Raw genomic sequence first — 25,553 nt, 5'->3', positions numbered from 1 at the left:
ATGAAGTTATATCAAGAAGAGAAAGTTAGGTGTTTGGATCCCAAAATCATGTTATAAAGATACGCAATAGAAGAAATTAAGGAGCAGGCACCAGTATAAGATAAAGATCTGAACACGTGTTTATGAAAGGTGCCAGACAAAGCAAGAAAGAAAAATACAAGAAAAAAAACATCCCAAAACATCAGTTGACGACTGATTTTTTGGGATGTTTTTTTTTCTTGTATTTTTCTTTCTTGCTTTGTCTGGAACCTTTCATAAACACTTGTTCAGATCTTTATCTTATAGATATACAGTGTGTTACTGTATGTACTGATATTTTAAACCTCAAACCAGTCCAGCCATTTCCTGTGTCAGATTGTATTGACGAGCTTTTCATTGCCATGGAAAATAAGAAATCTGGAACGGACGTTTGTTCAAAATGTGATCAATGATTGGACCCTGGTTTCTATAAGGAGAACAACGATGGACTGCCACAGTGATCTTTGGGAGAAAAAAAAATTTTTGTTTGTTTTTTAAAAGTTTTACAGCGCTTAGAGATACTTTTAGATCCATTTCATCAACGGTAATAATGACCAGCATATGGATTATAAAAAGGTAACCATTTATTGCTTTTTACAATGACTGAATTAAAACTGTTATATATATATATATATATATATATATATATATATATATATATATATATATATATATATATATATATATATATATATATATATATATATATATATATATATATATATAATTATATAATAAGAATACTTGTAAGGTGTGATTGATGTATTTCATTCCAAAACGAACCATTCTAGTTCATTCTCTCATGTCTTTCTATTATTCATCCTAAATGTTCCACGTTTGTAAAATAGTCAAATCAGAATTAACAAGAAATGAAGTGATTAGGAAAGTGCCAGAAGACATCCAAATCGAATTGTTGCCTAATTGTCATCCAAATCCAACGCGTCTAGAATTCATAGGAAAAAAAAAAGTCCCATGAAAAAAAAAAATGACACATGATTTCAAGAGTGACTAAAATCCAACACATCATCACAATGTAGAATTATTCTTAAATACATCAATGATATAGGACAGGACAGTGACTAGAAGTACAATTGTGTTTTCTATTAATTTAATAATACATTATCGATAGAACTTTTCTGATTTCATTACAAAATAATTTATCTGGCCAGTTGAAAATAAAAAATGTATATATATATATATATAATATATATTCATTTCGATACAAAATTTTAATTAAAAGTACACATGAAAATTTGAAATCTGTGATTACACATTATCCCTGACACGGAGAACAAACACATTACAGATTGTAAGACAGAATGCATTGATCTGTGTTAGACATAGAAATCAAGGGTTGCATAAGACTAATATGGCACAACACATACATACAGTATTGAATATTGGGTCTTATTTATATTGTTGTTATCTATCGCAATGAGGCAATGGGATCTTATCATTTCATAATTCTCTTGTTGTAATATTGCAATAATTCTTATCACTGTTACAAATCCCATCATGTTGTAATCGCAATGTTGCAATAGATCTTAACACATTTCTCATCCCATTATTAACCAATTACAATACAATGCAACAGGTTTGAAAAAAAAAAAATCACGGTAATATTAATGGAGACGGCACCCGATTAGAAAGAAAAAAGACAAAATATCTCACTTATTTTTTCATTCCATCAACGAAAATAATGTTATAAAAAAAAAAACCCATCAAATCATCGTTTATCCATTTCCTTCAAACTATTCATTGGACCATTTTTTCATGGCGGATAATCAAAATTACATCCACAGACTAGTTTTGGGTAAAATCAAAAATTCAAAAGATGTTGAAATGTTTTATAGAATCAACTGACTTAGCTGATATTGATATTACATCTCGGCCTGAGCACCATGATCTATGAGTTGAATCAACTCAACGCTATAAAAAAGGGGAACATTCAAATATTTAAACAAAGACTGATGCAAATCCAATAATAAAATAAAAATAATTGGGCTTTTCTGTCGTTATCTGGTATCACGTCTGCATGAATTAGACGCTAAAAATAGAACTTTAAAAAAAAGGAAAAAGGCAAGTCGTTGAATCCGTCAAATCAGGATTTGATTTCATTCTAAACAGACGTCACATATCTTCCATTTTTCACCAAGAGAGCAGCAACATCGACGAAACACACTCTTGACACAGACATAAACCAACTGATAAAACAGATAAAGAGAAATAAACAAAAAGAATATCAGAGTCTTCAAAGATTTCTCCAGTTTAAGGTTTTTTAACAGGTCGGGAGTCAACTTGACCTTGAAGGAAAATTCTCTGACTAAAACAGGAAACAGCATATTGTGTCAAATTTACTGTCTTGGTGTTCTTATTTCAATTTCTAATGTAAGACATTATAAAAACAAAAAAACAAAAAAACAAAAATTAATAAAATGTTTTTATTGCATTAAAAACAAATAAAAGACTAGAATAAATAGAATTTGTATTTATCTGTTTTTTAAACGGGCAAGACATGGGACAAATAAATAGCAAAATTGATTGCACTTGCTCAATGTAGAATGTATAGGACAGACATATGTTGTTTGACCCTCTCCTAACCAATCATTTTCAGTATTTTGCCAAAATGGCAGGCTTACTCAGCAGAAATATTGATTTTAAAACTCAAACAATCTCTCTACACAACAACTTTATGTTCTTATTAATTAAACAAAGATCATTCTTCAAAGTTTGTGATGTACAAAATAAATCTGAATTTTTAAAAAAATGTATATTGTGTCGTAACAAATGTGACGATTTTGCTGTAGGTGGTAAGGAGAGGGTTAAACAGAAAAATACTTGAAAATATAAATTGGCAATGCACAGACTGATGCGATTCTCTAGCAATTCCAATCAGGATAAAGGAAAAAAAGAAAAAAAGAGGTAGCCACAGAATCTTTCAGTCTTCACATTTAAAAAAATAAATTTGTAGAAATACACAAGATTATTTGTGATAATGAATACCAAGGGTGCATGATCGTGTTAGAATGTGGTGATTTTTTCATTCGATTGTACAAAAAAGTAAATCATTGTTATTGATAACACCTCCCTCCCTCCCCACGTCCAAACTCCAACAAGGAAAAGACAACTGGTCTTTACATTCAAACCCCAACAAGGAAAAGACAACTGGTCTTTACATTCAAACCCCAACAAGGAAAAGACAACTGCGTTGATCGCCACAACCACATTATCTCATTCATCTGTAGCGTTTCATTCATCCTGTTTTGTTGATAAAGGGGAAACCCAAAACGTCCATTTGATCTGTTTTTGTAATTAAATTGAAGCTTCCATTCAATTTCACATTGTTATTTATTTCGAGCAGCAATATTTACACAAACCCCAACAAGGAAAAGACAACTGGTCTCCCATTGTTGTAGAAAAGCTGAATGGATCTGCTTGCTGGGTCATTTCTCCAATACACTCACTCCGTTGAATCAAATAATGTAAACAATCGAGATACTTTTTGATTTTCAAAGACATTTGACTCTAGATTAGTTTTGATGATTCTAGCTGCTTGCCTCAAGAAATAGAGGGGAAAGGGGTGGGGGGGGGGGGGGGGGAATTGGAGGTATACGCTTTAATAGGAATTACATAGAAATCATGAGTGGTTGCAAGCACTTGCTCCAGATATTAATAAGATCCTAACACAAGTAACATTCCCAATGTCATATTTTGATTTAATAGTCACTTTCAAACAATTGTTAGAAACAAGAAAGAAAAAAGAAAAAACAATTTTAAAAAACAGACTGCTTAAAAAAGAAAGCTTTTGTTTTGTTTTTAAAGGGTTTTAGGCGACTGTGTTTTGCCCGCTATGGGAGGTCAGGAACCCCACTCAGATGTTTTAATTCAAACACTATTCAATCCAATTGCACAAGACTATTATATATCTGCACAAATGCCATCTAAATAGTTTCAAATACAAAATACACAGAACTAATAGAATCATAAGCCATATCAGAACTCTCCAAACCAGCATGTTTCAATATCTTCTTCCTTACATTACGTTTTTGTTTTTTAAAAAAAACCCTATATCTCTCCATTGTAAAATCTGTCAGTGACCGATTGACGAGGGAAATAAACTAGAGAATCTTTATGGCCTTAAGGAAAATTCCAATGTCATTTTAGGCAAAAAAACAAAACTTCAAATATTATTCGACTAGATTGACAAAATAGGTATGCAGGCACAGGTATAAGGTTAAAAATCTGAAAGATTGTATAGGAAACAGTGCAGCAAGAAAGTAAAACACACTAACACCCCCCTTCCCCCCCTTTATGGTCTTAAGGAAAATTCCAATGTCACTTTAGGCAAAAAAACAAAACTTCAAATATTATTCGACTAGATTGACAAAATAGGTATGCAGGCACAGGTATACGATTAAAAATCTGAAAGATTGTATAGGAAACAGCGCCAGGCAAAGTAGAAAGTAAAACACACTAACACCCCCCTTCCCCCCCTTTATGGTCTTAAGGAAAATTCCAATGTCACTTTAGGCAAAAAAACAAAACTTCAAATATTATTCGACTAGATTGACAAAATAGGTATGCAGGCACAGGTATAAGGTTAAAAATCTGAAAGGTTGTCTATGAAACAGCGCCAGGCAAAGTAGAAAGTAAAGCACACTAACACCCCCCCCCCCCCCCCCCCCCAAAAGAAAAAAAATCAGCATACCGCCACTGGGGAGTCTGGAGGACAAGCCAACTTTTTTGGATGTTTTTTTTTTTCTTTTCTTGTGCATTTCTTTCTACTTTGTCTACCATTGTTTCCTACACACCTTTCAAGATTTCTAGTTGACTAGATCCTCCATTCGTGGACGACGAGAGTGCATTTTATTCATCACAGCATTTTGAGGAGTGTACATGTAATGTAAAGGTAAACTCAGACCAAAGTTGTCTTTTCTTGTTTTATTTCATTCAATGGCGATTATCTCCCCTTATTTCAATAACAGGCCTGCCAAATAGGAGGAAAAATTCATAGAATTACGAGATTTTGGCTTCAGTTTCAGAATTTCATGAGAATCTCTAAGTCATTAAAACGTATTGAAAATGAAAGTTGATGCCAGACTATATAATTTAAAGAATTTTGAATTTCTAATTAATCCTTGTAGAGTAAATTGTTTATTTTTCACAGCAGACATGCAAAAATACATTTTAAGAGGTTGTATAAAAAAAATTGGCAAATTTTTGTGTGCGACTTTTGACTTTATTTACTGGACTAATTTTGATTGTTGATGGCGATAAAAAATTTGTCTTGATCAAGCTAAATGTCTATGAGAGTATTATAATATAATAATAGAGAAATACAAGTGCCTGTGCATAATAAGTCTTTATTTACCCACATATTTTGCGGGTCCTCCACTCGTTTTAAGATGAAAATCTGTGGTTGATTCAACCAATGGTAGAACAAGCTGCTTGTCACGTGACCAAGCAACAGAATACACAATTGGATACAGTCAAGATAAAGTTAGAAATCCATTCTCATATCAGGAAAAAATAAGTCAATCAACATGTGTTGTTATAGTTGTTTGATATTGTATTGATAAGTTAATCAACGTGTGTTGTTATAGTTGTTTGATATTGTATTGATAAGTCAATCAACGTGTGTTGTTATAGTTGTTTGATATTGTATTGATAAGTCAATCAACGTGTGTTGTTATAGTTGTTTGATATTGTATTGATAATGTGATTGAAAATCATGTGTGAACGACATTGGATAATCTGGAGAACTGATGTATGAAATGATGATGATGATGATGATGATGATGATGATGATGATGATGATGATAATGATGATGTGCCATTTTTATTCTATATAAAACCGTCACTACAATTCAGTAGCCATTGGTTGACATGCGAGACAAACAGATTTCATCACATGTGCTTGCTATAATCACATATGCTTGCTATAATCACACATGTTTGCTATAATTTGATATCCGTTGACGTAGCAATATTTCTCCCATAGACATTCTTTCTTTCTTTCTTTCTTTCTTTCTTTCTTTCCTTGAAACGGTTTGTACAGCCTGCCGTTCATTTCTTGATGAAATTGTGACTGGAACGAACATTCAACAGTCCATTCCACTCCACTGCTAGCGGCAAAGCATTGGCCAGTCTCAAGGTCATGGGTTCCATTCCCTGATTGAGTTACAACTTCCTCATCTGAAGACCTTGAAATCCTTGAGATCCAAGCTGAGCTGACTCCACAGCATGTCTTCCTGCCTCACCTGGGATCAAAATGAAAACATTAACATTTCTATAGGTCATAGGTCTCTACATTAACATTTCTATAGGTCATAGGTCTCTACATTAACATTTCTATAGGTCATCGGTCTCAACATTAACATTTCTATAGGTCATAGGTCTCAACATTAACATTTCTATAGGTCATAGGTCTCTACATTAACATTTCTATAGGTCATAGGTCTCAACATTAACATTTCTATAGGTCATAGGTCATAGAAATCCTAGCAATCATTGGTCTGTAAACAGAATTTTCAAAAAGGATGAATATTTCCAGGCTTCCGGGGTTTGCGCATTTTATCATTAATAATGTGGAGTTATATGCCCCTATTGTTGACAATACTGGTAAAATATAGAATTATTAACATACAAATCATACTATAAAAAGGAAACAAAAATTATTAAAGAACAATAACATGGATAAGTCCTTACAACCAGACTGTTTACAACGATTTTGGAGATGCATGATTATACTGAGGGCCTGAGCCCAATGGAAGAAAATAGTGGAAACTTGGAATAGTGGAAATCTGATAAATAGAGAAATTGAGACCCATGTATATTTTGAAGGCCTTAATTACTGGTCCATACTGCAGTTAGCACCAACTGAATGCATGAACCGTTTAGAATTAATTCATCCCAAACACAGATCCATTTCACATGAACACAACATTAAAGATGTTCTATTTTTGTTCTATCAAGATTGGGAAACATTAATAATTTTAAAAAAAAATTCATTTAACCCTATATTTTTTTAATTTTATTTTTCAATCAACCAAAACTGATTTCCTAAAAATTAAGATATTCTATCTTCTCCCTTCTTCTGTACGGCTATGTGGTCTAGTGGTATATGACACTAGCTTTCGGATAAGAAGGTCCTGGATTCGAGCCTCGCTCAGCGCATGGTTGTCCTTGAAGAAGGCACTTAACTCATATTCTCTCACCATACTCAGGTGTAAAATGAGTACCGGCCGTAAACAGCGTTGTCTCTGTCCCAAAAAATTGTAATATCGCCTAACAGGCACCATGTCTCGTCCTACATGTTAAATGTTGCTGTTGGCCAGGGACCCCTTGTAAAGCGCTTTGAGCACGTTTAGTGGATATTGCGCTACATAAAAGCTCAATTTCCACCATCCAAACTGGGTCAAATGACTTGATGACCTTACCCATGGAATACAAGGCTTCCTTTGCTTTCCGTCTGACGGTGGACGATGAATCGGTCTGAGACACGTGGACCAGCTGGTCTATACTCTCTTCCGCCTGGAAAAAAGATGAGTTATGTATCGGTTATTATGGAATAATGGTAGGAGTCAAGTGTAGGAGTAAACTCTTCATATTAAAAACATAAGGAGTGCCCTCACCCCCTCTCTCTCTCTCTCTGTCTCTCTCTCTCTTTCTCTCTTGGTTTTTTTCTAGTTTCTAGCAAATATATTCGTCCCCACTCCGATCTCAAATAGTGTCTAAAAAGAATAAATAATTAAAAAGCAAACAAACACAAATATTAAAACAAAAGGAGTGCCCTCCCCCCTCTCTCTCTCTCTGTCTCTCTCTCGCTCTCTCTCTCTCTTTCTATCTATCTCTCTCTCTCTCTCTTTCTCTCTCTCTCTGTCGTTCTATCTATCTATCTATCTATCTATCTATCTATCTATCTCTCTATCTCTCTCTATCCTCTCTCTCTCTCTCTCTCTCTCTCTCTCTCTCTCTCTCTCTCTCTCTCTCTCTATCTATCTATCTATCTATCTATCTATCTATCTATGTCCATATTTAATAAAAATAAAAACACGAAAAAAAACAAATTAATGATACAACTACTATTAATAATAATAATAATATAATAATAATAATAATAATAAATAATAATAATAATAATAATAATAATAATAATAATAATAATAATAATAATAATAATAATAATAATAAAATAATAATAATAAATAATAATAATAATAATAATAATAATAATAATAATAATAATAATAATAATAATAATAATAATAATATAATAATAATAATATAATAATAATAATAATAATAATAATAATAATAATAATAATAATAATAATAATATAATAATAATATAATAATAATAATATAATATATTAATAATGATATGATGATATATGATGAATGATGATAATGATGATATGATGATGATGATGATGAATGATGATAGAATATGATGAATGATGATATGATAAGATGATGAAGATGATGATAAACAACAACAACAACAACAACAACAGTACCAATCCCCACCTCTATAATGGACAAAGCCGTACAACAACCAGCCCTGACGTCTGCCAGATGGTCCTCCAGTCCTTCCACCAACACAACCATGGCCTGAAATAGACCCAGACCATGAACACTATTATCTTTGTTCACTTTACCAAAATGAAAAAATACAATTATTCTCAGCATCGGATAAAGAAATATTAAAAGTTTGGCACTTCTTGGTTTGTATGTGTTTTTGTGTTTAAGGGTTTTACGGCGCTTGCAGCACATTAAGGTCATATCAGCGCCAGTAAAAAGGAAGAAAATGGGATAGTAAAAAGTTCTAGAATTACAATTAAAGCACAAAAGAAAAGGTGAGACAAAGCGCCAGTAAAAAGAAGAAAATGGGAAAGTAAAAAGTTCTAGAATACAATTAAAGCACAAAAGAAAAGGTGAGACAAAGGGAATGTTCAAATAGGAAACAGATGTAGATTCCAAGAGCAAACCGTCAAAGTACTTAGTTTGAGATCACCTAAAAGTCTCGCCCAGACAACAGCACAAGATCCCACTAAGAGGAATACACTCAAATATTTACATATACGGGGGATAGAAGACACAGTAAGTGCTTGGTTTGTATAACGACACAAGATATTGCTGGTACACAATATGGAACAGCGTGGCTCAGCAGTACGGTCTTTGCTTCGTACCCGAAAGGTACAGAGTTCGAATACCCTTTCGCGCTGTGTGGCCTTGAGCAAGTCACCTAGCCTTAGCTCACTCTGCGGCGCTGCACTGCAACTGACATCTGGGTTTCCCAGTCTTCCCTAGGAATAGATCCTAAAGAAAAATTTCCCCTTAGGGATGAATAATGGGAATTTATTTATTTATTTCATTTCATAAAGTGTTGTAACAAATTTTGTCAAAACAAGACAATTGACCATTTTATACAAACATGGATGACTAGTATGATGTAATAAAGATAAACTTCACAAGATTTTTTTTTATGACTAAAATTTTTGCTTTCCCCCCCTACTCCCCCTTTCACCATGTCTTCTTGTCAACAAAAAAAGCGTGCTTATCTCCATATATAATATCCATGATTTATGTCATTGCTATACTGACAATTTTGTCCCAAACATGGTGGCATTAAAATTTATAATCCCCCCTCCCCCCCCCCCCCCCAAACAAAAAAAAAACATTTTAAAAAACCCAAAAAAAAGACCCCCCAAAAAACAAAAAAAAACATCAAAAATTTAAAAATTAGAGCTTTTAAATACAGCGCAATATTCCCAAATCGCTTTACAAAGGGTCCCAGGCCAACAGTAACAGTTAACATGTAAAACCAGACATGGAGCCTTATAGGCAATATTACAATTTTCTCTGACAGAGAAAATGCTGTTAACGGCCAGATACTCATTTTACCCCTGAGTCCTTTGCGAAAATATGAGTAAAGAACCTTTTCCAAGGATTCAACTATGCGCCACTCAAAGCGAGTCTCGAACCCTGGACCTTTTGACCTGAAAGTGAGAGCCATACCTCTAGACCACATACTGCCAATTATATCCCAAACATGAAGGAAAATATAATAATATATTATTATCCCCCCCCCCCCCCCCCCCCACAAAAAAAAAAACCTCAACAAAAATAAATAAACAAATAAATAAAAGAGAAGACTCGTATCAACTAAACTGCTACTCACTTTATCCCTTTTGCCTTTGTCTCTGTGAATGACCTTCAAGTAGGAAGCTAGAAAAGAAAATCAAATTTTCAAAAATTATACTTTATTTCGAGAGAATATAAAATGGTTCTAATAAACAAAACAAACAAAAAATGCCCAATTATTGCAAAGTCTAGAGAAGAATAAAAACTGGGTTTATCAATTCTGGGCAAAAATAGAAAGTCAGAAGTGGATTTTTTATCTTGTAATCATTCAAAGTGAGGTGGTAATCGGACACGTCTGCCTGTTTGTTTTTGTGTTTGTTTGGAAGGGTTTTACGGCACTTGCAACACATTTAGGTCAATATCAGTGCTGGTGAAAAGGAAGAAAATAGGATAGTTTAAAAAATTTTAGAATTACAATTAAAGCACCCGACAGAAAGTAAGACAAAGGGGAATTAGTTCAAATAGGGAACAGGTGTAGATTCCAAGAACACACTATCAGTGTGAGAGTTTGAGATCACCTAAATGTCTCGTCCTGACACAAGTACAGGTCGCCACTAAAAGGAACTCACTCAAATGTTTACAAATGATATATAATATGTAAAACAAAAATAATATAGTGCATAACAAAGAGATGATTTACAAGACAAAAAATATCAGCTCCCAAAACTCTAACTATACATTTGACTGTTTCCCTCCCAGCCAGGATATCGGCCAGGGCCAGGACAAAACCAAGTAATCTCATCCCAAGACAAAGACAAACCATGTTTGAAAACAGATATAGGGAGATAAAAAACACAGTGAGTGCCTTCCTGGCCACTATGGGAGGTCAGGAACCCCACCCAATCTGTGAGTTAATAGATAATATAAATATATAAAACTGTGAACTGGTGGGAATAAGATAAGAAAGCGTAAAAATGGTTTAAAAACTGGATCCATGGAGGTTGAAAAGTTTCCTCTGGGAACCATGAGCTATAAGCCGATGATGTAAGTAAAATACACAAATAAAGTCTTCCATCAGAACCTTCAGGATTATGGAGCCGGAGTTAATCCCAGTATCTATAGCTTGAAACGGACCATAGCAATTGCTTGCTACCCTCTAGATAGGACTCTATAGTCTATCAAAAAAAATTACTTTCTGCCAGATCTAACAGACCCAACTACCAATCATTGCTGACTGACTGGACAGGAAGAGGTCAGAAATAAATCTTGACTTCACCTTGGGTCAAGTTCGGCCCCTTTGTGTGTGAAGCAAGAGCTTTACAAACTGAGATCGAAATAGGATTTAACAGTCTGAAGTCACGTTGCCCAGCAACGAACAGCTTGGTTCTAAACAAAGGAAATTGGTACTTTTTATTCTTCATGCTGGCTAGAACTTTTTCACATTTCATGTGATCAGAATGTGTAAAAGTCAAAACAGGATCAGATTTATAACATTTTTCTCATCTGGATACACATTTATGCTCATCAGAGAAGTATTTCATAAGGGCATCCACCATTGTTCTGATAGTTTAGAGCCAGTTACTAAGTTATTATGTGTCATTTCGGGGGAGGTGACGTCACGACTGTTGAAGCCTATTGTACTCACCAGCTGACTGGTACATTTCCTTGCTAGGGCCGACCAGCAGTCTGGCTATAAGTTTGAGGCAAGGAGGGGCAGGCAACTCTTCTCTCAGTGTCAGGATACATTTGATGACAGTGTCCGAGGCGCTGGCAGACAGACGGTCCATGATACGTACTGGATGGAAGATAAAATAGAATCGTGAATACAATCATTGCCATTTGATCTTTTCAGCCTCTTTGTGTAAAGCTAGCAGTAAGGTCAAGAAATTTTAAGCACAATCAATGGCTTGTCGGATGATAGCGATCATGGAAAAAATTCTGAGCCAGATATTGTATCCTTGAGTAAAGTGTTTTACACACATTACCTCACTCGACTCAGGTGTTAATGAGTACCTGGCTACAGGCAGTGACAGATATTGAAATACAGTGTTACTACAAAAGAATGCCTAACAGGCAACTGGTACAATATGAAATGGAAATAAGGTTTTGTATGGCCTGCTGAGGGAATAAATGACACATTTTGAAGTGCATTGAGCATGGTTAATCCGTGGAGATGTTCTATATAAATGTTCATATTTATTTTATTGTATAAAGATTTTCTAGAACATGCCAGAACCATCTGGATCTAAATGAATGTATAAAATTACCCTTATCTACTGTAAATGAATCATTTAGAAGCACAATAGGCAAAGCACAGTATAAACCCCTGGACATGTGCTTTATAAATTGAGCTTTTATATAGCGCAATATCCACTAAACATGCTCAAAGCGCTTTACAAGGGGTCCCTAAACCAACAGCAATATTTAACATGTAGAACGGGACATGACGTCTGTAAGGCAATATTACAATTTTTTTTTTTTGGACAGAGACAACGCTGTTAATGGGCAGATACACTCATTCTCCACCTGAGTACAGTGAGAGAATGTGAGTAAAGAGCCTTTTCCAAGGACTCAACTATGCGCTGAGCTAGGCTCGAACCCAGGATCTTCCGATCCGAAAGCAAGTGTCCTACCACAAGACCACATAGCTGCACATATAAATATTCATGCTGCATTTAAATCTCTTCTCCCTTTCGTTATCATTACTCATTTTATTTCATATTTTATACTTTCTAACACTGTATCTCAGACCATACAGGAATAGAGACATTCTTATGAAAGGGGAATAATACCCAATAAACAATAAATGAATTTCCAAAAACAAATTATTTAGGCCCCTTTCATGAAGGAATATAGATAATCCGTCAAACAGGATGACTAATGTCAACAGGAATCACCCATGATGTCCAAAGTGAGTAAATTGGGGGTTAAGAATCTTGCCCAAGGTAATAAAATAAAAATGCCTGAAGCGGGGTTCAAACTCAGGACCTTCAGGGTCACACAGAGTGCAATGCCTTAACCACTCAGTCATTTCATTCCCCAATAAATAAATAAATAATTTTTTTTTAAATTTTAATTATGCCCTTCGGCCACGACATCATAAGATATCGTCGCCTAGGCATTCCACGAAGAATATAGATAATTCATCAAAGAAGATGTCTGATGTCAACAGGAATCACCCATGTTGTCCAAGTGAGCAAATTGGGGGTTAATAATCTTGCCAGAGGAAAAGAAAAGGCGGGACTTTCTGGGCCACAGTGCAATGCCATACCCACTCAGCCACTTTGCCCTCCAAATAAAAAAACAAAAACCCGATTGACTCACAATCTTGTGCCACCTTCTCCATGAGTGCCAACCCTTCGTCTTGGTTAAAATATCCCACAAACTGGTGTAGAGTAAGGATGGAAGATGTGTTACCGGATTGGTGGTGGTTGTGGCTTGTGTGCTGGTGGGCGTGCTGGGAGTCGGGCTGATACGTGGGCACGTTCAGTATGCGGGCCATCAGGTGGTGGAATACTGGGGGAAGATGGGAAGAAAATAACTAACTCTTTTGTTTCAAACGGTTTGTAAAGATATCTCAATACATGCAGGGAAAACATGAAAATTATGCCCCCCCCACAAATCATCAAGCTTAAAAAGTTCATATCTATAAATAATATCAACAATTATATCAATAAATCTTTTTCATAGGTTAATCGACATGTATATTTAAGCAGGTCTGACATCCGAATGAAATTATGGGCCCAGTTTATCATTGTTGTAATGGACAATATTTTGCGTCATTTTTTTAGATTTCCATTACAACAACGAGCCCATAATGAATTAGGTTATCCGACCTGCAAATAAGTGCACGTCGGTTATGATCCTCTTTATCACTGTTCCATTTCTTTGAGTCTGAATTGGAGCCAATGCTTATCAGATACAGAGGTCTCTACTTTTGTTTTTGCTTTGCTCGGATCTAAATCTGTCAATAAGAAATAATGCAAACGTCTTTCTAATTATTTTCTTTGACCAGTGACTATAGACCCTAAAATAAAGAGAAAAAAAAGGAAAAAAAACGTGATCTTTTATATAGCGAAATATCCACTAAATGTGCTCAAAGTGCTTTACAAGGGGTCCCTAACCAACAGCAACAAGTGATGTGTAGAACGAGACATTATGCCAGTTAGGCAATTTTACATTTTATTCCGACAGAGACAACGCTGTTAATGGCCAGGTACTTATTTTACACTTGAGTACGGTGAGATAATGTGAGTAAAGTGCCATTTCCAGGGACTCAACCATGCGTTGAGCAAGGCTCGAACCCAGGACCTTCCGATCCCAAAGCGAGTGTCATACCACAAGACCATACAGATTTGAGGAACTTGAAAATAATATAAATCAGCCGCCTAGCCCTGCTTCCTATGGGATGTCCCTCCATCTCACCTCTCATTGGTTTGAGGTCAAAATGCTCGGCAATCTTCTGGCCAAACTTATTCTCCATCACGGCCAAAACCCTTTCTGGCGTCACGTACAAGCTGGTCTGGTCCACACACAAAACCCAAAACTCCTTCAGTGTCTTGTCATTGGTCAAATTGGCCAGCACTGGAGACAGGGAGAAGATTTCTATTTATAGACAATAACAAATGAACATTTGGAGAGTGACAACTTAGTCCCGGTATGAATAACCAATATCTGAAGAGAGTAAAAGTTGCCAAGGAACAGAATTAAAATTAAGTTAAATTGTAAAAAAAAAATCAAAATCTCTGATAATAAATGAAAATTTGTTCTTCCATTTCATGTTGTAAAACTTGCATTGTGTTGATGGTTTGATAAGTATATTGTAAAGCGCTTTGAGGCTTCGCCGTTTAGGGCAATAGAAGAACACTTTATTATTATTATTATTATTATTATTATTATTATTATTATTATTATTATTATTATTATTATTATTATTATTATTATTATTATTTTTATTCCCCTACAGACATCATCACACTCCTTGTGTTAAAGCATGATTTGAAAGTCATAAAAGATGCTTTCCACCAGTGTATAATTTATTTCCAATTCCTGCTTTATACATGGTTACAAATCATGGACTAACCAATCACCACCGACAACAATGATGTAATAATCAGACTCGTGTCATCGCAAACAATTCGTCCATAAAATGGATGCCTAATATGTAATCTCCTAGTTTTGTGTCTTAGAGCATTTGAAGCATTTCAATATCATTTTTTAAAAAAAGCAACACATTATATGATATGTCAAAATATTTGACTTTTCTAGTCGAGCTTACAGATAATATGTCGAGTGAAAAAGAAAAGACGAGATAACTTATAGAGAGAAGGAAATAAAGAATATCCCAAAGATCAGGAATCTGAGTGTGTCCAGTCTGAGGCCATCTAAAATTCCCATTCAAATAGAGAAGTCAAAGAATATGACTTGGCCTCCATGAAGAGGAAATAGGATTCAATAGTCTGATGTCACATCCACCAAGCAACGAGCAGAGCGGTTCTAAACAAAGAAAATCAGTACTTTTTATTTTTCATGCTGGCTAGAACTTATGATCAGAATGTATAAAAGTCAAAACATGATTAGATTTATAATGTTTTTCTCCTATGGTCCTATGGATACACTTTTATGATCGTCAAAGTATTTCGTAACGTCGTCCGCCATTGTTCCAATAGTTTAGAACCAGTTACTAAGTTACTACGAGTCATTACGAGGGAAGTGACGTCACGACTGTTGAACCCTATTTTAGTCTATCTGCCTGTTGTAAGAACAATTATATATAATGTCCAATATCTTGAGCATGATGACAACTGTGGAAAAATCCCCAATTCTTTGAAAATGGACATACCGGCATGTAAGTCTATGCTTGGTCCAGCTTTGGCAAGATCTAGAAGTTTCTCCAATACGTCTGCTTGTTTCTGTAGCAAGTCAAGGGCATAGAACTCACGGCACTTTAATGGTCCATAGTTACCAAGATTCTGATTGACACAAAATAATTCAATAGAAAATTTTACCAGCACTTGATTTCAAGGCAACAATTCAATTCATATGACAAGATCTTATATATTTTATAACAATTAACTTTTACAATAAAAAACATTTTAAAAAAAACAAAAAAAGATATGTCATTAAAAATATCAACTATAAATATCTACGAGATAATAAATGGTATTTAGATGCACTACAAATCTTTTGATTCCTTGACCTGTGCGTTTAAATCAATCTGACATTTCATATTTTGAGAAAAAATTCTGTTTGACCCTTTTGGAAATGTGATAGTGTGATTGTATAGCTTTCTGTGTGATAGTGTGATTGTAAAGCTTTCTGTGTGATAGTGTGATTGTAAAGCTTTCAGTGTGATAGTGTAATTGTAAAGCTTTCTGTGTGATAGTGTAAGTGTAAAGCTTTCTGTGTGATAGTGTAATTGTAAAGCTTTGTGTGTGATAGTGTAAGTGTAAAGCTTTCTGTGTGATAGTGTAAGTGTAAAGCTTTCTGTGTGATAGTGTAATTGTAAAGCTTTGTGTGTGATAGTGTAAGTGTAAAGCTTTCTGTGTGATAGTGTAATTGTAAAGTTTTCTGTGTGAAAATGTAATAGTAAAGCTTTGTGTGTGATAGTGTAAGTGTAAATCTTTCTGTGTGATAATGTAATAGAAAAGATTTGTGTGTGATACTGAGAGTGTAAAGCTTTCTTATTGTAAGTATTACCTTGTTTTAAAGTGATACTGATACAATTTAAAAAAATTAAAACCAACTTTTATTTTAAGTCCATCCTCCGTTAAAATTAAACTGTTTAAAAAAGAAAGAGTTAGAGAGAGAAAAAAATGACATTTTTTATCAATAACATTCTATTCTTAACACATAAATAATAACGTGAAGTTGAATGTAAGCTTCAATTTCATTACAAAAACAGATCAAATGAACGTTTCGGATCATCTCATTCATCTGTGGTGTTTCAATCATCCTGTTTTGTTGATAAAGGGGAAACCTGAAACGTTCATTTGATCTGTTTTTGTAATTAAATTGAAGCTTACATTCAGCTTCACGTTATTATTTATTTCTTCGAGCTTCGAGCAGCAACATTTACACTATTCTTAACACACAAAAACAAAAAGGAGTGACTGTACAGTACAGCAAGCCCAATTTCCTTTCCCCCCTCTCTTACCTCCAAAAGTTTATCACAGTAGCTGAGATGGAAGAGCAATGCTGTGTCCACTTGTTCATTGCCTGTTGAGGGAGGGATTGGACTGGACCCAGTGCTGGAGCCCATCCTATTGTCTTCCTGCAATCGTTTGGCCAGCAGCTCAATGCCGGAGTCACCTGTCTTGGCCGTCGAGTCTGGACTTAGCTTGTCCATAGTCTTGGATACTTGGGAATTTCTGTCATGGAGAAGAATTTGTTTTTTAAAAAAATAATAAATGTTTAAAAAATTTAAAAAAAGAGCTTTATATAGCGCAATATGCACTAAATGTCCTCAAAGCACTTTACAAGGGGTCCCTGGTCAACAGTAACATTTAACATGACGCCTGTTAGGCGATATTACAATTTTTCGGACGACACCGCTATTAACGGCCAGGTACTCATTTTATACCTGACTATGGTGAGAGACTGTGAGTAAAGAGCCTTTTCCAAGGACTCAACTATGCGCTGAGTGCGAGGCTCGAACCCAGGACCTTCCAATCCGAAAGCGAGTGACATACCACTAGACCGTATAGCCGCATAAAAATATTTAAACACCTTGTAAGGTTGAAACATACAAGTATTCTGATGCAAGCTATTGCATTATTCAAAATTTTGAGATTTTTTCAAATGGAGCAATATTCCAATATTGTACTCAAATTATTTTACAAGAAATCCCAAGCCAACAGTAACAATCAACATGTAGAATAAGACATGACACCTGTAAGGCGCTCTTTAAATGTTGTAACAGATCAGGTAACCATAATAAAATATGGACTATGGTCAAACAATGGACGCAAATAGCCGATTTTCAAGGACATAAAGGACAAAAAACTATGTGTATACGTGTCATCTAGTATTTGAATTGGATAAAATCAATTCAAGTTGTTTGCAGATTTGAAATATAAACTAAGAGGCTCTCTTAAGTAAAGAACAGAAAAGCGATGCACAGCATATCAAACTGAAAATGCTAAATGTCAAATTTAATAATAGCTATAATAATAATAATAATAATAATAATAATAATAATAATAATAATAATAATAATAATAATAATAATAATAATAAAAATAATAATAATAATAATAATAATAATAATAATAATAATAATAATAATAATAATAATAATAATAAAAATAATAATTATAATAATAATAATAATAATAAAAATAATAATAATAATAATAATAATAATAATAATAATAATAATAATAATAATAATAATAATAATAATAATAATAATAATAATAATAATAATAATAATAATAATAATAATAATAATAATAATAATAAATAATAATAATAATAATAATAATAATAATATAATAATAATAATAATAATAATAACAACAACAATATAAACTTTATTCATCCAAAAAAAATGGAAATTTGTTTAACATTAACATAAAACTCACTTGAAAATGGCATCTTTATCTTCCTCCTTTTCATCTTCATCATCGTTCTCGTCTTCCTCGTCTACTTCCTCCAACGTGTCTTCGGTGTTGAGAAAGTCAAACGCTTCTTCAATAGCACAGTCTATGGAAACACTCATACTGGACGAACGGGAACTCGGGGATGAGGAACTCTGTGGAGGGACAAACTCTCAGTCCAAATGCTATGGGATTTTTAGTTTGTCTTAAATTGAGCTTTTATATAGCGCAATATCCACTAAACGTGCTCAAAGCGCCTGGCCATCAGCAACATTTAACAATTAGGACGGGACATGACGCCTGTTAGGCCAGGTACTCATTTTACACCTGAATATGGTGAGAGAATGTGAGTAAAGAGCCTTCTTCAAGGACTCAACTATGTCAACTATGTAAGATTTCCATAAGAAGAAGAAGAAGGAGAAGGAGAAGGAGAAGGAGAAGGAGAAAGAAGAAAGAAGAAAGAAGAAAGAAGAAAGAAGAAAGAAGAAAGAAGAAGAAGAAGAAGAAGAAGAAGAAGAAGAAGAAGAAGAAGAAGAAGAAGAAGAAGAAGAAGAGAGGAAGAAAGGAGAAAGAAAAGAAGAAGAAGAAGAAGAAGAGAAGAAGAAGAAGAAGAAGAAGAAGAAGAAGAAGAAGAAGAAGAAGAAGAAGAAGAAGAAGAAGAAGAAGAAGAAAGAAGAAGAAGAAGAAAAAGAAGAAGAAGAAGAAAAAGAAAAAGAAGAAGAAGAAGAAAAAACATCATTAATAAAATGATTTTTATAAATGTTAAGATCTGTGATAATCTGGGGTGTGTATCTCAGCCATTGATTCCCTCTTTTCTTTCCTATTACTCTGATTCATCTTAACAACGCCACTACTACATCATCTCATTCATATGTAGTGTTTCATTCATCCTGTTTGTTGATAAGGGAAAATCCGAAACGTCCATTCTATCTGTTTTCATAATGAAATTGAAGCTAACATTCAATTTCACATTGTTATTTATTTCTTCGAGCTTCAAGCAGAACCATTTCCACTTACTCTGATAAACTTTTCAATGGCTGGAAGGATCTCCTCTAGTTTCTGCAATTCCTGGTACTGGCCCAGGAAATCTTCCAAGGTAGTCATGACACTCCCCAGGGCCTCTTCCACCGATATACTGGCATCATGACGCGTCATCTCACCCTGGACCATCACACCTGAAACAAACAAGCAATCAATTAAAAAAACAGGATTATTGCCATTTTATATTCATATTCATTTCTGCTTTGCAAATCATCTCAAAGGTAATAAACTAAAATGAATATCACAGCTTTTCAAAAATAAAAGGAACAAAATACCAAATAACGTATTTATGCTTTTATTTTTTGTTGTTGTTGTTGTTGTTGGCTGAAGAAGGGTTTTGATCCCGAAACGTTCCATGTTTGGTATTTTGTTCTTTTTTTTTAAGCTGTTATATTCAGTTTTGTTTATTAATTTTTATGGTCCAGCAGCCTAGTATCACTTAAATGGAACTTTTGAGCTTTTATATGGCACAATATCCACTAAACATGCTCAAAGCACTTTACAAGGTGTCCCTGGCCAACAGCAACATTTAACATGTAGTACGGGACATGATGCCTGATATTACAACTATTTCGGACAGAGACAACACTGTTAACAGCAAGGTACTCATTTTACACCTGAGTACAGTGAGAGAATGTGAGTAAAGAGCCTTCTCCAAGGACTCAACTATGCGCCGAGCGAGGCTTGAACCCAGTACCTTCCGATCTGAAAGCCAGTATCATACCACAAGACCACATAGCCACACAAATGTTTTGTTTTTTTTTAAGGTTTTACGGCGCTTGCAACACATTTAGGTTATATCAGCGCCAGTAAAAAGAAGAAAATGGGATAGTAAAAAGTTCTAGAATTACAATTGAAGCATCCAAGAGAAAGTAAGACATAGGGGAACTGGGAACAAATAGGGATCAGATGTAGATTCCAAGAGCATATCACCAATGTACTTAGTTTGAGATCACCTATAAGTCTCATCCCGACACAAGAACAAAATCCAACAAAGAGGAACACACTCAAATACTTACATTATACATTTAAAAATAAAAAATATAATAATACATACCAGAGAGATGATTTACAAGGAAAAAAATATCATCTCCCAAAACAATAACTATGCATTTGACTGTTTCCTCCCAGCCACATAGCCACACAAAGCTGCAAATAATTCATAGACTACTGGGAGTAGCTAGGAAGTTTCAAGCTTTTACAAGTGTAGATATTGTGTTAAACCACTGGCACCGACACCGTTATTTCCAACATTGGAATTGCCACAGGCTTGGATAAGACTGGATTGGAAAACCTTTCCTCATTTAACCCTTTAGTGCCCGGTCAGTGTTGAATTGGATAGGATTGGAAAACCTTTCCTCATTTAACCCTTATTTGCCGGTCAGTGTTGAATTGGTTAGGATTGGAAAACCTTTCCTCATTTAACTCTTTAGTGGCCAGTCAGTGTTGAATTGGATAGGATTGGAAAACCTTTCCTCATTTAACTCTTTAGTGGCCAGTCAGTGTTGAATTGGTTAGGATTGGAAAACCTTTCCTCATTTAACTCTTTAGTGCCCGGTCAGTGTTGAATTGGTTAGGATTGGAAAACCTTTCCTCATTTAACTCTTTAGTGGCCAGTCAGTGTTGAATTGGTTAGGATTGGAAAACCTTTTCTCATTTAACTCTTTAGTGGACGGTCAGAATTTTTTCCAACAACAGACCTAGCCGTTTTCAGTAAGAGAACGATAGCAGCAATGTGCTTGGGGGTTCACTGAAGAAGAGACAAAGATGCCTCACTGACCGCCTGTCATCACCTCAAGGTCACGGTCAGGGGTTGACCCAAAAAAAAAAATCACTTCAAGGCCCATGGAGCCAAAGTTTATAGATAGAACGAAGTTGACGTCACTCAGATTTTTGTTATTGTTTTTGCCATCCACGTTTATGAGTAATTCTCACTTAACTGCTTTAACCTGACTATAAAAGTTCATTGTTTCATAGTTTTGTGTGTTGGTCCGTTATACTTCCAAATGGCAATGTTTTGAGTTTCTTGGCCGAGCGTATACTATCTATACTTGCTTGCCAGACTTTGTACAGGACAATACTAGCAAAGTATTTTCCACCAGGTCTAAAAAAACCCAAAATGATCTGCTCAATCACTGACTATGTGAACAGAGCAAAAACCTCTACTGCAATGGGGGAACTAGTCCTGTTGGTTGTGAAGCATGCAAGAGCTCTACCAAAACGAGGAGTCTGGACCCCATAAGGTTTTACAAGGACAAAGTCAATGTACTCACTAGTAAAACAAAAACCCAGAATAGAATAACAGCTTTTTAAAAACAGCAAAGGCTCAGAAACGGGGGTCCTGATAGCTCAGTTGGTAGAGCACTTGCTTCACATGCAAAGGGACTGAGATCGATTCCGGGTGCAGTCGAGATATTTTTCTGACTCCCCCCCCCCCTGTTCACCCAGCACGGAATGGGTAGCTGAGTCTGTTTGATTTGATGAAAGTTCTTTGCGATAGGCTAGCGTTCTATCCAAAGGATAGCAAGCAATTGCTGTTGTCCATTTCATGCAATAGAAACCGGGATAAACTCCGGCTCCATGGCCGATTGGCTCTGAAAGACTGCTGTCTACTTAAAGGCTCAGAAATAAATAATAATAATAATAATATAATAATAATAATAATAATAATAATAATAATAATAATAATAATAATAATAATAATAATAATAATAGATCTTTATTGTCCATAAATATGGCAATTTGTCATTTAGTTACATTGTTATAACATTTTTTGATAACTATAACATTGAACAGAATTTCACTCCTACTTACTTTCTCTCTCTCACACACAAACTCTCTCTCTCTCTTCCTCTCTTTCTTTCACGCGTGCGATATACACAACATAAACATATTCATTTCGTTTTCAATTTGTTACGATTGTGGCAATTCGACACCAAAAATTATCATCATTATCAATTGGTCAATTAATCTAACATCAAATAAATTAATCAGTCAATCAGTCAACGCATCAATCCTTGTTTTGCTGTACCATATGAAATATTCAACATTTTTAATGCTGATGGAACGAACGTTGATTTATACTTGTTAGTTCTACATTTAATCTGACAAAACCTTCTCCCAGATGGTAAAAGAAACCCTTCAATTTAGTTGGCTGAATAAAGATTTTGAGCCCGAATCGTCCTGTGTTTAGTATTTTGGTCTTTTTTAAAGCTATCGTTTTTGTTCAAAACTCTTTCATTGACAGAGCACAACTCCCAGCATCAAACCAAAAACGGTCAAACTTGGGGTGAGTTTATCAAATTCATTGATGAGAAGAAATGGAGTAGTTTAGATTTAAAGAGATAAAAACCAAGAAGAAATGGAGTATTTTAGAGTTGATAAAAACCAAGAATAAATGGAGTATTTTAGAGTGATAAAAACCAAGAAGAAATGGAGTATTTTAGAGTTGATAAAAACCAAGAAGAAATGGAGTATTTTAGAGAGATAAAAACAAAGAAGAAATGGAGTATTTTGGAGTTGATAAAAACCAAGAAGAAATAAGAGTATTTTAGAGTTGATAAAGACCAACATTTTATTTCTGACTTCGATCAGCTTAACTCAAACTTGGGACTTTTGATCAAAATTTGGACTCATCCCAACATAATACCGTTTTCAAAGGACTGGTCACATATAAAATCCCAGTCCTAAATTTATTCCTTATCTTTACCTGGAATCATGGCTTGAGAAATTTCTGGAATGGGCTGGACAGGTGAGGTAGACAGTGAATTCTGGTCTAAGTGGACGTTGGCGGAAGAAGACATGATCTGGTCACTGGACGTACCCGATGGTCCCCCAGTCTTACCGCCATTACTGCTTCCATCAACGCCATCACTACCATTGGTACCAACATTATTGTAGGCGGCTGTCGATATGTAAGAACTGTGAGGTCTTGCGTTGTTGGTGTTAGGGATGTTATCCATGGACAAAGACGATGATGATGACGGTTGTACGGGCTGTGATTGGACACTGCGCGTGTCATGTGACATACTGTGCCGGTAGTTGTAAGCGTTGTGAAGTCGTCGCATTTCCGGGGTGAGTGCAGCGGCGTTGCTGTGGTTACCGCTGAGCGCGTGAGTGATGGGGGATGCGGAAAGACTGTGTGGGCGGAAGGCGGAGGAGGAGGAGTTGTCGTGCTGTGACATCATCATGAAATTGCGGGAGGGGAGGGAAGTGGCTGATCCGTATATGCCACTGTCGTCACCGCCGAGTCTAAATCCTTGCATGGGACTCGACAGTCGACGGTCTGGAATCGAACTCAGGTCCGAATTGGAGTCAAACTGAAAAGAAAGAGAAAAAAAAAATTAAAATTAAAAAAATAAAAAAATAAATTCCCTTTATTCATCTCTAAGGGGAAATTTTTTTAAAGGGAACACTGGAATAACCCAGGCGTCAGCCGCAGTGCAGCGCCGCAAATTGAGCTAAGGCTAGGTGACTTGCTCAAGGCCACACAACGCGGCGGGTAGTCGAACTCGGTACCTTTCAGGTACGAAGCAAAGACCGTACCGCTGAGCCACGCAGTCCCATAACAAAACGTGAACGTTTATATATGGTGAATTTTTAAAAGGTGAAAAAGGCAATGATGATGATGATTTTAAGGTGGATCGAACCCGAATCACTGGAAGGAAGAAGAGAAATGTGAATGTAATAATAGCAGCCATGGCTACTTACAAAGTTTGGTATAGACGGATTCATGACGGACATGGGCCGTCTCTTGGCCACGGATCCAGGAGGCCGGGATGGCGGTTCGTAGAAGACAACAGACTCGTCCATGGCATCCATGGGGCTGTGGATTGGAAAGACGGATGGATGTTATAGCATGGCTGATTATTATTATAAGTTATCCTTCAAAGCCATAGCCCAGAGCTAATCCCGGTTTCTATAGCTTGAAACGGACAATAAATAGCAATTGCTTGCTACCTTTCTGATAGGACACTTGTCTATCACAAAGTACTTTCCGACAGATCTTACAGAAGGACGGGGATATCAGAAAAAGAAAAAAAATCTCGATCGCATATGGGATCGAACTCAGTCCCTTTGCATGTGATTTTAATAGAATGTCAACTTGTAAAGCGCTTTGAGCACGTTCAGTGGATATTGCGCTATATAAAAGCTCAATTTTTATTTTTTTAAAATTTTAATAGAATGCCAAAATGCAAAACCCAATTTATCTATGCCAAGGGACCCTTTGTAAAGCACCTTGAGCACATTTAATGGATATTGCGCTATATAAAAGCTCAATTTTAATTTTTTTTTATAAGGACTCACTTCCACGTGATGACAATGCTGAGTTTGAGAGAGCCGTTGAGGTTGACACTGACAGTCATGAGTTGTGGATGCGATGAGAAGAGGCCCTGGTGGCTGCTCTCAGGGTTTGGGGAGTGGCACACCTCACAGTTCTTCTGGCCCAGGAGGACGGTCTTGAAGGCACGCACTTCAGATGCCTGCACGATTGATTGGTCAAGAACAAATCATGGGAACATTGTCCAAGTGAAGGATACGACTTGAAGTAATAATAATAATAATAATAATTGTTGTATAATAATAATAATAATAATAATAATAAGAAGAAGAAGAAGAAGAAGAAGAAGAAGAATATTAATAATAATAATAATAATAATAATAATAATAATAATAATAATAATAATAATAATAATAATAATAATAATAATAATAATAATATTAATAACAATGATAATAATAATAATAATAATAATAATAATAATAATAATAATAATAATAATAATAATAATAATAATAATAATAATA

At 35.1% G+C, this 25,553-nt stretch overlaps 1 protein-coding gene across 29 annotated transcripts in view; it reads right to left on the bottom strand.

Annotated features, from left to right (window-relative positions):
• Positions 1-5,235: 5,235 nt before the first annotated feature.
• LOC144978098 (rho family-interacting cell polarization regulator 2-like) overlaps positions 5,236-25,553 on the bottom strand; it is a 130,772-nt gene continuing 110,454 nt past the window's right edge. For all 29 annotated transcript variants that reach the window (XM_078923707.1, XM_078923703.1, XM_078923704.1 and 26 more), the window contains 14 exons: positions 25,053-25,228; positions 24,456-24,570; positions 23,455-24,064; positions 19,722-19,879; positions 18,690-18,859; positions 17,261-17,474; positions 15,947-16,076; positions 14,530-14,688; positions 13,429-13,620; positions 11,750-11,899; positions 10,202-10,248; positions 8,548-8,631; positions 7,458-7,551; positions 5,236-6,278 (listed from right to left, as the gene is read on the bottom strand). In XM_078923707.1, the coding sequence (XP_078779833.1) occupies positions 6,199-6,278; positions 7,458-7,551; positions 8,548-8,631; positions 10,202-10,248; positions 11,750-11,899; positions 13,429-13,620; positions 14,530-14,688; positions 15,947-16,076; positions 17,261-17,474; positions 18,690-18,859; positions 19,722-19,879; positions 23,455-24,064; positions 24,456-24,570; positions 25,053-25,228 (2,379 nt within the window). In that variant the 3' untranslated portion in view covers positions 5,236-6,198. The remainder of the gene's footprint in view (positions 6,279-7,457; positions 7,552-8,547; positions 8,632-10,201; positions 10,249-11,749; positions 11,900-13,428; positions 13,621-14,529; positions 14,689-15,946; positions 16,077-17,260; positions 17,475-18,689; positions 18,860-19,721; positions 19,880-23,454; positions 24,065-24,455; positions 24,571-25,052; positions 25,229-25,553) is intronic.

Source organism: Berghia stephanieae, chromosome 8 (assembly GCF_034508935.2).
Source record: "Berghia stephanieae isolate SIO BIC M18660-M18661 chromosome 8, UCSD_Bste_1.3, whole genome shotgun sequence".
Taxonomy (NCBI): Eukaryota; Metazoa; Mollusca; class Gastropoda; order Nudibranchia; family Aeolidiidae; genus Berghia; species Berghia stephanieae.
Note: the sequence above shows the minus strand (reverse complement) of the source record. Positions and strands in the feature narration are given on the sequence as shown.